General features: G+C 43.0%; 1 protein-coding gene across 1 annotated transcript; it reads right to left on the reverse strand.

Annotated features, from left to right (window-relative positions):
* Positions 1 to 70: 70 nt before the first annotated feature.
* Positions 71 to 15,803, reverse strand: TMC7 (transmembrane channel like 7). The gene is made up of 15 exons (XM_068422972.1): positions 15,355 to 15,803; positions 12,601 to 12,749; positions 12,094 to 12,261; positions 11,812 to 11,897; positions 11,133 to 11,278; positions 10,365 to 10,512; positions 8,719 to 8,889; positions 7,029 to 7,186; positions 6,447 to 6,564; positions 5,791 to 5,888; positions 5,283 to 5,466; positions 4,334 to 4,464; positions 3,906 to 4,061; positions 2,357 to 2,435; positions 71 to 1,192 (listed from the first exon to the last, which is right to left on the reverse strand). The coding sequence occupies exons 1-15, from the start codon at positions 15,801 to 15,803 to the stop codon at positions 1,133 to 1,135; spliced, it is 2,301 nt and encodes a 766-aa protein (XP_068279073.1). The 3' UTR covers positions 71 to 1,132.
* Between the last annotated feature and the right edge of the window lie 1,286 nt (positions 15,804 to 17,089).

The following is a 17,089-nucleotide window of genomic DNA, read 5'->3' on the forward strand; positions in this document are numbered from 1 at the left end:
AATTTCTTTAAAATGAAGACAAAAAACATTGCAAAACATTACATAAAACGAATAGTCTCTCAACCTATTAACTAACCGTGTGATAACTGGCAAATTTCAAGTAATAAACACAATTCTGTACAGAAAACCCTTAAGCGTAATCCTTAAATAAAGGAAACAGTTAGTAGTCTACTCAGAAATACTGCTCCCTCTGAGTCACACAGCTCCATCGTCTCATTTAAGTGAGAAGAAACATGAATTTAAAGGGTACTGACACATAAGTTTCCAAACTATAACTTAACTCTCAAATATTCACATTTTACAACAGAGAACAGTAGTCAAGATGTTTGTACAAGAATAAAACACAAGTAATAATGCCTTAACACATTTTTTTAAAAAAAAAAAAAAAGGCTACTCCAGAGCAGTGAGGCTGGTACCCACGCAATGGCTTTCCCTGCGACAGCCACACACCGCTCGGTCCCCTGACTGGTGGTCTCTTCCTGCTCCCACTGCTTATTCAGGGCTCTTTTATCAGCTTGTTTCCTCTGAACTATTTTGTGAAGTTATCCAGTGTTCAACTGCACTTGCTCTTTCAGAGTAAAATAAACATCAAAGTCTCTAAAAATATTTAGAAAACTGATTTCAAAGCCATGCCATATTTTCTTACCCTATGCACTATTTCAAAATACCGATGCGTGTCTCTCTTTTGCTTTGGTTTTAAAAGAGAAGTGAGCTGGAAACATGTAAGACCACACCTTTCTCTCCCCTCCCGATTCTTAAAGCATAATTCACAAAAACAGTACGAAGTGTTTAAACAGAATTTCAGTTCTGATCACATTTTACCCCAAAGCCCTGAAAAAACAGGGACTTAACATAAACCACAGCGACCCTGAAATTGTAGCAGCAATAATGTGTCCTACCACACAATTTTTTGGACAGATCTAACGCAGTATAAATTAGCTACATTTCCAGTCTTGGAAGCTTTAAGGCCCACTAGCATAATCAAGACTAAGACCATAAGTGTCCATTACATAGACCACAGTGCCAGTGTGACAGTCAGCTGCTGAGTTTTTAGGTGCTGCAGATGCTTCTACTATTATCTAGTGGTTCTGGGAGTTTCAGGAAGTCAAGTTCTTCTGGCTTTTCATGGTTTTTAAGGACGCCTCTGAGCTTCTGCTATCTTTCTGATTAGGAACATCTTGTCACGACTTTCCTGGAAAGACAGAATAAGAAGTATGCTCTAGCTGAACAGAAGTAGTACAAGTTATCTATGAACAGCTGATTTTTTTCTTAGAAATATATAGGTGCACTCACCACGTTGTACTCTAATTAGTGGCTCCCAACACACTCTCAACTGCCTGAACAATTTTAAGTTTACAATAGTCGACTTCATTTATCTCGTGTTAGGTCACATATTAACAGTTCTGTGTTGAGCCTAGTGAAAACATCTCACACACCTAAAAACGTAAAACCATACTTCCAAGAAGCCTAACAACAGTGAACAAACAAAAATAAAAAGCATGCAAGGATTTTCAGAATTCCTAACTGATTTGGAAACCCTTGAAAAAGCAGTAAGGCTTTTGCTCCTAAATTCCTTACTCTTCAAAAATCTCTCCCCAGCACAGTGTTTTTCTAAGGACAGGTTGTTAAATGCCATATCTAAAAGAGGCATATACCAAGAAATGGGCTACTTCCTAAGAAAGTGAGAAGTCTTACTAGCAAGGCTGGGTTCTCACTAGAGCAGAGTTTGACAAACCACAGCATATGAATGCTGTCAAACACGGCAGCAGCTTTTGATGGCCACAAAGCAGCGTGTCTGCACTGGCACTGCTCTCCAAAGGACTAGTTAGTGGTGACTTGCTCCACTTTGAGTACCTGTTACAAGCGGTGCTGGGACCTGCACTCAGGAATAAAACCAGACATGACACAGTAGAAACAGGCCTGGAGGGAAGGGTAGGGAGTTGGATACCTGTTTGTGAGAGTGGAGGAGGTAGGAGAGTAGGATGGTGGAGGGGACAGGAAGCACAAGGTTCAGGTTCTTGTTTGGCATAAAATAAACATGCAGACAGGTGGATTTAAGCAAGATAACAGATGGAGAACAAAGACACCGCTTCTCAGAGGCATATCTCGTGCATGTGTGTTGCCTGATATAACCAAACCTTGCTGCAGTTGCAGCTGATACCCAAGAAAAACAACTAGACTGAGAAATACTATAGTGCTTCTGTTATTTTTCCTGTGTAATTTGTAAAACATTCTTCACTGCCTGTGCAAACACCAAGTATCCAGAAGACTACGAAAACTGCTGTTCCTCTGCATGCCTGATTACTGACACAACAAAGAAAACTTCAGGGGTACAGAAAAGTGGGTCAAATCTTACCATAACCAGTTGTTCCCTCAGCTGCTCAACCACTCGTTTGTGTGCTCCAGCCAAGGCAATAAAATAGAACATAATGAGGCTGCAAACAACAAACCAACATTATACATTAGCATCACGCAAAACAGAATTAGTCAGAAAAAGGCTGTTATGGGCCAGAGGAATTATCGGTTTGCGCATTTGTTTCAGATGAGAAGCTGCTGGAGAAAAAAAAAAAATTAAAAAAATCAATATACAGCTGGGGTAGGTTTGGCATTGCCCTGCTCCAAAGCATTTGCTGAGATACTTGTGCTCCCAGCAGGCACGGACAGCATGCTAGGGGACGTAAAGGCACGGCCACTTGCAGATGTTCCAGGTTGTGTTCTGACAGCTCTCTCTAGACTGGCAGTTCCTGCCCTGCTCTAAGCGTATGTGTGTGTGTGGGGGGGGTGCTCCTCATAAATTAAGTTTAATGAGGTTTCACTGGAGTAACTCTTTGCTCCCGTTGGGGTTTCTAACTATGGTAAGCAGCCACAGATCAGTAGTGCAGACATTCCTTATAGCACATATTCCCAATGTAATCAGAGACCCAGCTGATCCACAGTGCATTAAATTGTGAAGGGCAGTAGCAAGAACTAGAACGGCACAAATGCCTATATAAATCATGTATTTTCTCTTCCAAACAGTAAGTAGTAGGGTAGCAGTGCAAGTCATCCTCCACCTCTTACACAGGTTTTATGATAAAGTAAAAAAAGAAAAAAAAAACAAACAAAACAAAACAAAAAAAGAGGACTTCATATTTCCTGTGTGTGCAATAACGGGTTCAGTTCAGGAGAACACATACATATGTGTTATGGAAGAGAGGGTTCGGTGGAGCCTGAAATAAACTGCATGGTTTCTCAAGCATAGAAGTTGTAGAAAGTATCAGGTAACAAGGCTCCAAGATCTGACAATAGTCGGGTTAAACTGAAATGCAAAAAATTCCACCTAAACGTTAGGAAAAAAACCTCTTTACTACACAAGTGTCCAAACAGTGGAACAGGCTGCCCAGAGAGGTTGTGGAGTCTCCGTCTTCGCAGATACTCAAAACCTAACTGGACACGGTTCCTGAGCACCTGCTCTACTTGACCATGTTTTGAATAGGAGGGTTGGATTAGGTGATCTCTAGAGGTTACCTCCAACCTTAAAAATTCTATGATTCTATATTGAATTTTATCTTACAGAATGACTGTTTTGGGGGTTTTGTTTGTTGTTGGGTTGGTTTTTTTTTTAAACCAAAGTTTGGGGATAGGATTTGTGATCACAGGGCTGACAATACTAATGTGCAGAATGATTCACAGTTAACACTTTTGAGAAAGACAAGTGTGAGGTATGGGACATGCAAGAGGAAACAGAATAAAGCTAATGAGTGTGAACGCATGGGCAAAGATAAAAGAGCTGAGGATTCATATGGGCTTTGATGTTTTTGACCGTAGATGGAAAATCTGGTCTAATAGTTGTTTGGTATCGGTTCAGTGAGAAAGGAAATGAACCATGCAGCTACATGACTGAATCAGGTCTCCACAGTACTCACCAAACGACCATAAAAAAGGGCACTGCAAAGGCTTCTGATGCTATTGCATGAAGGACTCGCTGCAGACCTGTTGGAAACCCAAGTACTGTGTCTGGAACAACTGCCCACGAAGTGTTAAAACTCCTGAACGGCCCACATGCCTTGGAGGAGGGGATACTGTCAAAGAAGCAGAACAGAAAGGAGATGCTACACCAAAATGTAAAGATAAAATAATCCCACACAAGCCCAGCACCATTTTGCCAATGGGGTAAAAGTGTCCTTTGTCTTTGAAACTGTAATTTTTGTTTATATGAACTAAGTTATAATTTGATTTATTATGCACTATATATTTTATTCCAATTTATCATTCCAAAGTTGTGTGTCTGTTTTTAGGCAACCAACAACCTCAGAACAAATGTCAACTTCACAGAAGTTAAATTGTCACTTACTGTGCTATGCTGATTCCCAAAGGAATAAAAGCCAAGAGAAGCCCAATCAACAGCACGACCAAGAAGAAAAAATTGGAACTTGATGCTCTGATAGGCCTAGCTGCAGGTTTACACGTGTGTATCAAACTGATCTGAAGAGGGAAAGCGAGCAAGTCTGTTACCAGTACATCTATATACATACGTCCAGGTATACTTTCCCCACCAACTGAATTTTCCATTCTCAAATATGCTACCAGCTACCACATAACCATCCTTCCTTTGGTGTCCACGGACTGAAAAGGGCTAAGACAAGAATGCTTTACATTCAGGTATAAGTCAATGTCTCCTATTTTGAGTAAGAATTTGATCCAGAGGGTCTCATACACTTGCACAGAGTCAACTGACATAGTCATTTGGTGAATGAACCATGGCACAGCCTTTAGCCTTGTTCAGCCACATCTTCACTGGATACATCCCCTCTTGTAAGAACTAAAGTATCAATAACAATTTGATGCACAGAAGCGGCTGTGTGATCACAGAGCAAAGCTTCTGATATGCAGAAATCACATCTTGAACATCCAGCCCAGCTTGGATTTTCCATTTTGCTTCTAAATTTTTAGCAGCTTGGCAAAATTTTGTCCAAATTCTAAGCCATGTTGCTAGTAAACAGATTACTGCAGAAACGTGTTACAAACTAGCTTTATTACATAAAAAGAATTTATTAAAAAACCCCAGACAAATAATTGAAGAGGTAGTTATTAAAATGTTGGTTTGCTTGATTTCCAAGCAAAATTCTACCTTCTCTTAAAAGCAAAAACCCTACAGAACATGGAATACCATTACCTCATTTACCCAGCACGTTCTTGTGTGTTTTTAGGGTTTTTTTGTTTGTTTTAAATCAACTGCATACATATATTACAAAAACCACAGAGGTGCTCAATTTTGTTTGTTTACCACACACCTTCATTACCTTTTTAATGTAAAAGATGATGAAGTATTTTATAGTTGCTATTGCAGGGAGAAGTGGTGAAAAGAAGGTTCCAATCCAGCAGATAGTCTGCCCATAAACGATTTCCAGGACATTGTCAGAAATTCGAAATTCCTGCAATCCACACCACTGAACTGGCTTGCAAGAGCAATGAGTAACTAACAACCTAAATCCAAAGAATATCATTAGTTCTAAATCGAAGTAATACAGCTTAGCTGAATTCTAGCACATTTTGGAACACACAGATATTTAGCATTTAAGCATTAGACAACACAACAGAAAAATATCTGAAGAAAAAAAAAAACTTCAAATATCAAAAACTACACAGCCATCTGAATAGCAAACAAGCGCTCAAACCACCAGAAATACGTTTATGCTTTATTTTAAAACTGGTAATCTGGTTAGAAATACAAGGAATTAATAACAGGAAAAAGAAAATGTGTTTCATACGTCATTTGCAAAAGTGTGCTCAAAAGGCAGAGATACTCACTTTCTAGGGAAGTCCACAAACAGGGTCACAGCAAGAATTATAATAAAATCAAATATCATCAGTTTATACATTTCTTGCCCAACTTCAGATTCCCAGCACTACAAAAACAAGCCAGGAAAAACAAGATTAGGAATCTAAATAACAAGTGAAAAATAAATCTGTCAATCACTAAAGCAACAAACGTCCCAGTCAGTTAACACCACAAAGTTCAAATTATATTAACTCCAATTTCTAAAATATTTAAGTGTTTCAGAGCTCCCATGCCAAGCTTTTTGTTTGTTTGTTTTGTTGGGCTTTGTTTGGTTCGTTGGTTCTTCTTTTTTTTTTGAGGAAAGACCATTTGTCTTATTGGAGCAAAAGGCAGTAACACAATTGCCTCCAGAACAGAGCTACCTCAAACAATCCTCATGGGAGTCAGAAAGTCTGTGCTAAATGATAATCTGCCACGGGACTAATCCTAGTCAGAGTTTTAGACAAACAAAAGATATATGTAAGAACTGCACTGGTTTGCACCAAGTAGTAAGAATCAGCACCAGGTATAAGATGAACGGCAGCCCCAGGTCTGATTCTGAATACCTCTAGACAAGCAAGTCTCACGGAAAACAAATCTCTATTCACAAGTTCAGATGATTAAAGACCAAGATAAATCTGCTTACAGGATAGAGTTCGTAATTGTATCCACAGGCCTTACACTCATCGGTGGCACAGTAGGAGATCTGACTCCACAGGGAGAACAAGAGAACACCGATATTGGCCAACCGCACGAAGACACACCTGGAAGAAAGGCAAAATCCAATACCAAACCTGCCAAAACTTTTAACTTCTGCCTTGAGCAAAGCCATGCTTCAGTCATTGCTGTACACACGCATTTGCTCATTCAAGGAACTGCTGCATGCAAAGTGGTGTGAATCCACAGCTCTGCAGCCACTTCTCTGCTGACTGTTTATTCAGGTTGTTGAAGATGTCCAGATCATACAGCTAAATGGGACTGAGAGAAAAACTTGGACACTGAAATGGCTGCACTGTGCTGTCATCAAAACAGGAGATTGTTTCCAGATTTAAAATTAAAGTTTCCAACTAAACATAAGTCAAACAATGCCTGCTTGGCTTCCAGTGCCCAGGCCCGCCAGCGCAGAGTCCAACCTCTCTGCTTCTTGCTATTTCAATGTTTACAATACTTAGAACCTAGCAAGAACAAGCTGTTGAACCATCCAAGACAACAATAAAAACACCTTTACCTCATGAGTGTCAGCCTGATTTCAAAGGCTGGTGAATAATCTTCAAATCTGATCAGAAACGAGAAGATCTGAGGAGCAATGAAGTTGGCCAATGTGATCACCACGGAAGGCAAATACTGCACTAAGAGATTAGCCTGGGAGTTCATATTGCTGATGTCCTGTACAAGAGATGAGAGAAAGGTAATACTCAGAGAGTATTGTCAGTATCCTGACATCGTGCTCTCTCCAGCTACCCACCAGCCTCTCTTGTCCAGAATTCAGGTAGCACCTTTTACTCTGTCTTCATCTTCCTCCTACGTTTGGAACTACAAGCCTGACCACTGCTATCTATCTCTGCAGTTTGCTGCTGCACACCCTTGCTTTCTCCTCCTCCCTTCACCAGTAACTCCCCCCACCTCCAGCTATGCTTCCCCAAAGCCTCTGTTTGAAGAGGCTCATCTCACCAAGGCTTGTGTCTGTGCTGTCTAACCCAGCACTAAGGCTACCAGCTTTTACACCTACGTCAAAGTGCAGACACTTTTCAAGTTATTCTCACTGGTGCCAAGCAGCTCCCCTGACTTTCCTACCATCTTAACAAGCTCCTCTACCTACTCATTTAGGCAAGGTCAAGATACATAAAGCTTATAGTAAGTGAAGCTGTTTTCTGAGTTGTTCAGTGTTGTGCTATCCTCCTTCTCTGCCCTCAAACAATACCTCTGACACAAACACTTCTTTAGTCCCTGTTTCCTGCTTCTCTCTCTGCAATCCCGGCAGTTTACAGAAGTTAAGTTAGGTCCACCACAAGCACAACTTTCCCCATACACAGCCAGTGTCCATCACATCACCAATGAACACAGTGGAGAGAAAAAGCACAGTCTCCATTCGTATCAGGCTTATTCAACCCTGGGGTCTTTACAGAGAAGTCAACTACTGTTGCGAAAATGTTGAAACTGTGCAACAGTTCCCTGTGCAACATGCTCTAGGGGAACCTGCTTTGGCAGGGGGTTGGACTAGATGATCTCCAGAGGACCCTTCCAACACCAAGCATTCTGTGATTCTGTGAAACTGTTGCCTGCTCTTGTTGTTCTGCTTCTGAACTGCTCTTCCCATCTGCCTGTCCTGCCACGGGTGAACAACCCCACCCAAACTGATTCTTTCCACTACTGATGCAAGACCTTTTTTTCTGCAAAGTGCTGTGTTCAAAGCCTTCCTGTTTCCCCACACAGCTGTAACTCAAGCCACAATACAGATCGTAATCTTTACTCTCCCCTTCCCTCGCTGTTCATTTTTGCAGTTGAGGAGTGAACCAGATCAAGAAACTGATCACGATGAAATTTGTTTTAACCAGATCGGTTCCCTCAGCCAGGTCACTGCCCATACACACAAGCACTTGTACTAGCAAATGACAGTGAGGTGAGAACAGTTACATGGGAAGGAAAGTAAGGACTGCTTTTCCTGTCAGCTGTGTTAGCTCCAAGACACACGACACTGAAGAGTCTACATCAAAGGGAGACATCACTGGGGGTTTTTTGCACATGGTTCTTGATCTTTCTCTCTCCTACTAAAAAAATTCCAAGTCTGTAGAAAGTATTTTCAGACCCCTTGCATGAAAGGTGCTATATTAAGATACTTGACTCTTTCACAATAAGTTCCTCTTGCTGTAATCACCAGCCCCAATTGAATCTGTTCTAATGTCTTGTCTGATACTTACAATGGAGTTTTCTAGAGAGAAGACAGTTGCTCTATAGATAGAGTAAAAACATCCCGATAAAACTGCAATGACGATTATATTTATAAATATTCTCAGAGAGTAGATGCGTAGCTTTTCTTTCATTGTCCTGTCAGCTATTTTTCGCTTCAGTCTTTCTTCCTCCAAGTCTGTCTACAAACAAAAGAAAAAAGATGTGTAGTTTTCCGGTGCAGCATACAACACTTGACACCACGTCTTCTATCTCTGGGATGGGCAAATCCATAGCCTGTTCTAGGAGAGTCATTCCACTGCCTGCGCAAGCACACTAAACTGAGAGTGCCTTTTCATTGACACAAACAGATCCATGCAGGAGTGGAAGCTCCTGTGTGCTCAGTCTCCTCAGGCTGAGGGCCCCATAGCCAAAGACAAGTGTCTCGTAATCCTTGTATCTCTACTATATCAGTAAAGTATCTCCTTGAGGACAGAAAGACAACTTGCCTGTTTATTGTGAGAGACTGATCACAGATAGCTTGGTACTAAACTCTGAAATGGGTAAGTCAGCCCACTCGTCTCCTTACTTCTGCAGGTAGGTAACCAGTCCTCACTGCTATGGCTCAAACTTCCTGCTCCTACTCTTTGTGAAGGAAAATTGGGGGATGGCACAGAGAGAAAGAAGTACAGTCTTGAGCAGCTTGTCATATAAACTTGATATATTTCACCTTAGCTGACGTGAAAATACAGTATTGCTTGTGAAGGCAATTTAACCTGGGCAAACTCACACATTACCCAGGTATTTTCTGAGGACTTATTTTCATCAAACAGTAATATTAAGGGGCAAGTTCTTCTAAGGTGTGAGTTCTAGATGCAAAAGTGTGGTAAGTGAAGGAGGCTCTGGTTATATGAGGAAAAAAGATGACTGAACTTTACTAGAGTAGAAAGCAACTCACTGTATTTATGAAATCCATAATTACTGCTTTGTGGTTTGAAGTGGAAGTATCTTTTCAAAGGTAATTGTTTCACTGCACAAATCTCTGCTTCCAGCGAACAGAGAGCAAAAAGAAGGTATTGGTTTCACCAGAAAAACCTTTCAGACTCTCTTTTCAGAGTGCTTTGTAATTCAGGAAATCTATTAGCTGCAACAGCATTTTGTGTGTGCAGTGTGTCAAAGACACCTAGTGAAAAACTTTCAGTATCTTCTTACTACAACAATGCTCTCAAGTTGCATGAAGAGTCTCATCTGAATTTTATTCCTCCCCAAACTACTGCCTACCGCATTGCAGACTTATAACCCAGAATACTAAAGCTGATTCCTGACAGTACAAGGGTTTTGCCCACAGCTGGGATAGCTTTTCCTGTTGGATTATGTAGAAACTAACACAGGAAGCAGGACTGGAGTGTGAGGAAGAGGCAGATAAGACAAGCAGCCAACAGGCTGGCTTCAGTCCCCAGTGGATGGGGGAAGGGACATCAACCTCGGTGCCAATCCTTCTCACCACCATTCTAGCTACCTAGAACGCACGCAAGAGGATGTGGGTTGCCCTGCCCCCAATATAAACTACTTCAATCCTTCTTGTCCTTATTCCATTATCTGCAAAATTATACACCTCTCTTTTCTAGCCACCTAAGCTATATGAAACCGTAATCATAGAAAAACAAAAGTTACTCACTTGAAGCTCATACTGCAAGCTGCGATGTTTTAGCCGTGCTGCATTTGGATCTGTAATGCAGAAGTCCCAGCCTGCAAAGACCTTGTTACAGTAACTCTGAAATTGATCTTCATCATGCACCAAGTTCTGCTTAAATCCTTCCACAGACCTGGAGAAAAAAATGCAACCTTACTTCATTCATGAAAAGATGTATTTTATCCACAGAAAAAGAAACAAAAAAACACACCTCAAGCAACCTGGCTCATCAAAGACTAAATGACCCCCCGATGAGCAAACAGCACATTTGCTTTGTATAAGCAAGTCTCTGGGAAGCTTTCAGTGTGAGGTTCTGCAGCAACCAAAGTCAGCTGAAGCCACGACTGACACAGGTTACTGGCCTCTGCACTTCGCCACAGTCATACCTTCTCACCTCATCCACTGCTTCTCTGACACTGCGAAGAGCTGGCTCAGGAAACCGAGACAGATAGAAAAAAAAAAAAACTAAACCAAAAGAAAATCCTCTAACAACTACTGTATAGTTGATGGTCTTTTATTTATATGTATGTGTACATATGAAAAAGTAATACTTCCAATTTATTTATTTATTTTTATTTTGCTGGCTCAGTTTCCCAAACACAGACAAAGGCTACTGTGGCACTGCACCCTCAAGCAAAATATTCTTCATTTCCTTATAAAACACTTCTAGAATGCAGCATGTTCCCTACAAGCTAGAATGTAACCTAAATTGTGCAACAGGTAGCAGTAAATGAACTATACCAACATCTTTACCTTTTTATTATCCAGATGAGACTTAATGCAAGGTAGGCAAATGTAGCCAGCAGATACGCTAGTGGCAGGTTGTACCTCAGGATACTGAACCGTGCTTCATCTATTGTGTAATAGCCATAAAACAAACTTGTCACTTCAAGGAACCCCTGTGAAAACATTAAGTTTAAACAGAATTTGTAACAGCAGCAGCAACTGCCCAGGCAAATCCAACCTGGTATTAAGCCATCATTCTGTAAATTTAAAATTACTATTGGGGCCCCCAGCAAGCTACAACAGTGTAGCTTCTAAATACTGCCATTGCCTCTACCAAACTGTAATGCAGACACCACGTGCTTAAAATCCCTCCCCTCTCCCATCAAAGAGCTCTGTGACAAGGACACTGAGACCCTACACAGAGAGCACAATAGGCAGCGTGCTCCAGAATACATAACGTGTAGCAGCTGGGGAGGAGGCGCAGGCTGCAGCACGTGGCCAACCAGGCCTTGTGGACGCTCAGAAAAAGTCAGTTTGAAAACTCCCCTTCTCCCAGATAAAGGAAAAAGGCTACTTTTACCCCAGTGATGCATACGCCTTATCATTTTTCAAAATTATCAAAGCTTCATTCCCCAAGTAAAATGTTTTCACATTTTACACATTATGTGAGACATAGAAACTTAATTAAAAAAATCTAATTACTTACAGTGCCACTGAGCAAATCTTTGAGATAAATATAGAAGTAAACAAGTCCCTTATTACCACCAGGTTTATAAACTGTGCAGTGAGGGTCTGTCAAAAGAAAGGCAGGAAAAGTCACACAAATGGTAACGCCCACTGAACTGCAAGATCATGGGATATGCCATGTTTAATTCAAACATGGCAAGATCTTATTGAAGAAGCATTTCTTTGTCCTGGGAGGTGGAGGAGAAGCTGATGGAAAGGGGAAATCTTACAAACAACAGCAGTGCATAGAGAAGATGTTTACCTATGTTCTTTGGAGGAATTGTAGCCAAGCTACTGTTGAATATTCCATATTTAGAAACGATGGTGGGAAAGGTAACAAAACTGAACATCAGGATGAAAATTATAAAATTCAGCAGGACCAGAAAACGCAGGAAGGAGAAGTACGACTGGATGCCAGTACCAAATTTCCCTGGGAATAAAAGAAACATGTGCCAATACTTAAGATGATAAAAGCATTGAAAATACAGAATGGGCAGATTATCATTTCAGTTACATTGAGTTAACTGATGAAACATTACTAAAGCCAGTTTTAACTACAGCAGGCTTTTAGCAATATAACTGAAATGGAAAGGTGACTTCTGAATAATTTTCTCCAATATATTTCCTTCTACCCCATCATGGATTTTACATCAGCAATAATAAAGGAAGCAGGTAACTTCTTAAACACACACAGTTATATCACACACGTAAAACTACCAATAACAGAAGCAACTTGAAAGAGGAGAAATCGACATCAGACAATAAATACCTTCTATGCTGTGAATATCATGTCGCCAAAGCTCCAGGTAAGATGAAAACTCCTTGACTTCATTGAGACCTTTCTTCAGTGATTTACTGCTAGTTCTTTTCCACTGCTTCCATGCAGATAAATATTTTGTATCAGTCTGCTGACAGTCCCTAAGAATCAAGAAATACAGTTACTGAGCACAAGAAATGCATTTTCACCACATGTAACAGGGCATAGCACAATGGAGCCTGCTCGCAGCCTTCAGAGGGACAGCACAGTGCTAAAAGCTGGAGTAACACACGCTAGCTGTCTCCGCCTGCTCCTCCTGGTAACTGCGACATCAAGTTAATTCAAATATAGCAAGTCCTCTCACAGAAATCACTTGCCTCTCTTGGAGAAAAAAAAATCCAACTGATAATAGCACAACACAGAAAAAATATGTAGCTAAACTTCCCAGTGGGATCTCAGGGAAGCTGCTGTTAATGATTTCGTATTTACAAATGGCTGGAAAAGGAAGAGAAGATTCTTTCCTCAAAACTTCTGACCAGGGCATCTTCACCAAGAGGCTCCTAAAAAATTTCTCTAAAATATTTAGCTTCCTCTTTTAATATTATAAATGCAGCTGTTCAAAATAGAAAATTATTCTTGCTTTGTAGAAAATTCACAGATTTCAAAATCAGAATAAAATGTCAAAATACGCTGGGGAAAAAAGTTAAAAAAAAATTGAGAGCGCTGTGAAGAGGCTTAAATATTCCATTTGGATTTTATAATTTTAACTTTTATATCACATTCCAGTACATAATAGAAAACAAATGTTATTAAAATTATTCATTTTTAATTATTCAGTTTTCATAACATTTTGAAAAATGCACTGGAAAGTGCCAACTCAATGAACTGGAGAAAGTATTTCTTTGCTAACATGTGTAGGGGTGTGCTGTTCTAATAATAAGTTGCAACCAAACACCAGGGATGTGCCACAAACTGTCTATAATTTTTAATCACTTCTCACTTATAGATTTTCACACTATATGCATATATTTGCGTTTTAAAAATTGCTGCATGGTCAGTGACAGCATCAAGGTGAATTCTGAGTGGCTCAGAGTTTGCATTTTGTTTTTTCTTTTAAGAAACCTTAAAAAGAGACAAAACTTCCCAGAAACATAGCTTGAAGATTGACTTGTATGCAGCAAATGCTGTTCCAGCCACTGAAGAAGGGCAGTAGTTAAGCACCCATGAGGACATCATGCTAGAGTAGAAGACAAAGGTTCCAACTTTAAAAGACTTTGTACACAACCCTACGTAAGTGCATAAGTGACTCACTGCCACGCCATGCCACTGTCCTGTATGTTGACGAAGTTTCCATATCCTTCTCAGCTGAATGTAAAATTCGCATTTTGGCAGGAAGCCGAATTAAACCCTATATGCAACGATCAAACAGGCAGCAGAGGACCTCATCTCTAAGTGTAAACACAGCTACTCTCAAAAGATTTAATTTTGTGGAAACTACAGGCTGCAGCATGTAGCGTTTTAAACAGACACTTTGGAGAACTATCTGGCCCATGTTTGGTCTGCATTTTAAATAGAGGCGTGGGCTGCGTATTCATCTGTATTACAGAAGTTCAGTGTTCAGCTTTCAGGAGATTTATTATATCAAGCATTTGTGTTGGCAGCTGCTGTACAATATGCAGATATTCCTGATCTGTTCAAGTGCCAGGAAGCCCCACCAGAATCTCTCACAGCGCTAAAATGTGTAAACAAGCTTGGGACATGCCAACTCTGATCCTAACACACACCATGCCCACAGGCTTGAGTTCCTTTTTCTTGAAGAACTGAGCTTTAGATACCCAACTTCAAATAAAAATTCAATCTATCGAGCAATTTCCTTTACCATGACCTAGATCTGCTGTTCCTTGTGTACAGGCTGTAGGGTTAAACTTAACTCCAGGGTCAGGCTGTAACCCGTTTCCCATTGCTCTTGCAAGCGAATAACTCTTGTTCTCTGTGGAGCACCAGACATTAATTGTACTTTCACCTCTCTCCTGGTTCATGACCACAACTACGAAGTACCTGATTTAAAGGTGCAGCTGTTCCCTGACAATGTAAAAACACATACTGTATCCTCGCTCCTCAAGCGAGCTTTCAGCCTAGCAGTAAGACGAGACAACAAGCAGAGAAATACAGGTGGGGCAAAGCATGCTCTTTGCAATCCCCTCCCTGTTGGGGGTTACCATCAGAGGGGCAGGAACTGCTTACAGTTCACAGCAAAGAGCACTTTTAGAAGGGATATGGGGAGAAAAAAAAAGAAGAAATGGTCCTGGAAAGCTTCTTCCCACCTGTATTGAGCTGTAGTTTGAAAGAACTGCTGAGAAGACTCAAGAACCGCAGCACTCGCATAGCAGAAGCGGGTTGCTGATGACAGATAACCCACCATAACCCTTAAAAGCACAAAACCGTGAAGCAAAAAAAAAAAAAAGGAAGCCAGTGTGAAACTTGTTTGGCTGCTGGAGGTAATACCCAGTCTTGACTGATTTGTTCCAAAATTCAACCCATTCCTCCCCCCAGCCAGCTACTCCCTCACACCACCCAAGAGCCCCCGGCCACACTCCTGCAGCGAGGTGTGTTTTGGCATGAGTACCTGGGCAACTTTGGTCAAATACCACATGCCGAAACAGATACAGACGCACCCAATTCTGCTCCAGCCTTCCATCGCACCTGTGCTGTGTTCAGGAAAAGGGAATTTTAAAAAAAAAATGAAACAAACGTGTAAAGATTAACCTTAATATCCTCTTCTCCGCGATACTCAGGGGGCGTTCTCTCGCAGGGCGGGCAGCCAGCTCTCCTCCGTCTTGCTCTGGCCCCCGGGCCTCAGCAGCGCGGAGCCCCGCGGAGCCCTGCGCGGCCACCCGCCGCCCCTGGGTGCCCCCGGCGGCGGCGCGGCGCCTCAGCGCCGACTGGTAGCTGGGCAGCTCCTGCAGGAAGCCCACAGGTGCGGCGGCGGCGGGGCGCGGCTCCTCGGGAACCGGGACCTCTGCGAGAGGGAGGAAGCGCGGGGGCTGCGGAGCGGGGCTCGCCGCGACATGGCACTCGGCCGCCCCCCGCGACCCCGCAGCGCTGCTCCCTCCCGCCCCGCGCCGGTCGGTACCTGCCTCCCCCGCGCCCTTACCGCTGGAGCCGCTGCCCGGCTGCCAGCGCGGCGGCCCCGCGGGGGCCCCGGGACCGCTCATGTCTGCGCGGGGTAAGCCCCAGTCCCGCGTCGGTTCAGCCGTTTCCGGGCGTTACGGAGCCGGGGGAGTTGTGGGGCGGCGGCTGCCGGAGAGCCGGGGCCGCTGGGGGGCGGGGGCGAGGCTCCCGCTGGGGCCGCCTTCCCCGGGCCGCCTCTCCCGCAGGGGGCGCCCGCCGCCGCCGCCCTCCCCACAGCCCGCGGCCGGGGCCGCGCTCGCCCCTCAGGCGGGTCCCGCGGGGCGCAGGAGCTGCGGCGGGTCGGCCCGTCCTCGGGGTCGCGGCTGTCCCGGGTCAGCGCGGGGAGGGCGCGGGGCTCCTCGGGGCGCGGCGTGTGTCGCCCCGCTGTGAGGGGCTGAGGCGCGCAGGGCCCGCTCCCTCCTGCGCCGAGCGCCCTGTCTTTAGTCCTGGCCCCCCTCCCTCCACGGCATCGCTTTGTATCCTTAAACTTGTAGGTTTAAAGTACGGGGTTTGGATTTGGGGACATCAGAGTCTTTTTATTCCTCTTGCCCGGGGCTTTCTTTAAAAATATCGTGAAGAAACACAGCGGGATGTAGATGCTCCTAGCAGACCAGCCTCTCCTGTAGAATGAGGCAAGGCCCAAGCACCCAACGTGCAGGGCCATGGGGTGTTCTGGCTGCCGGGTGTCTCTCACGGACGTGTGGCTTAGAAATAGGCTTTGTTTCGATGTCTTCTGATACTGTTAAATGTCTGTGCTGGTGTTGACTGCTGTAAGAACTTGCAAACGCTGATAGTTGGTCAACTCCCGCTAAGTCGCAGGCCCAGGCTCCCTGGCTTGTTCTGAGTGACAGGATCCAGTGACAGGCTGTAGTGGAAACAACACAGCTTTACCCTTGAACGTGAAAACTGAGTACGAACCGGAGCAAACAAAGTCAGTAGATGCTTGGATCTCTTTTCCATCTGACAGTGAGGGTGGTTTTTGTGTTAAGTTGTAGTAAACATCCCTGAGAGACCTACTTCTTGGAATAATTCTTGCCTTTAGTGTGAAAATAACAGCATGTGTGGTGAAAAAAGAAAATGAAACCTCCAGTAGTTTCAACAGTATTACGTGTGGGTGGGGGGGAAAAAGGCATTTCTAGCCTTTCTTACGGTATTCTACTGGTAGTTAAATAGATAACCAGGTTTTTCTGAACATTCCTCACCCACTTTCTGCAGTACTTTTAAAAATAAGTCATCATTAGGCTTCAGGATGCTGAATCAGATATAAATGAGCACATTTCTTCTCTCACCTGTGTGTCATCAGCTCAGGTATGTGATTTTCTAATTGCTT

This window comes from Nyctibius grandis, chromosome Z (genome assembly GCF_013368605.1).
Source record: "Nyctibius grandis isolate bNycGra1 chromosome Z, bNycGra1.pri, whole genome shotgun sequence".
NCBI lineage: Eukaryota > Metazoa > Chordata > Aves > Nyctibiiformes > Nyctibiidae > Nyctibius > Nyctibius grandis.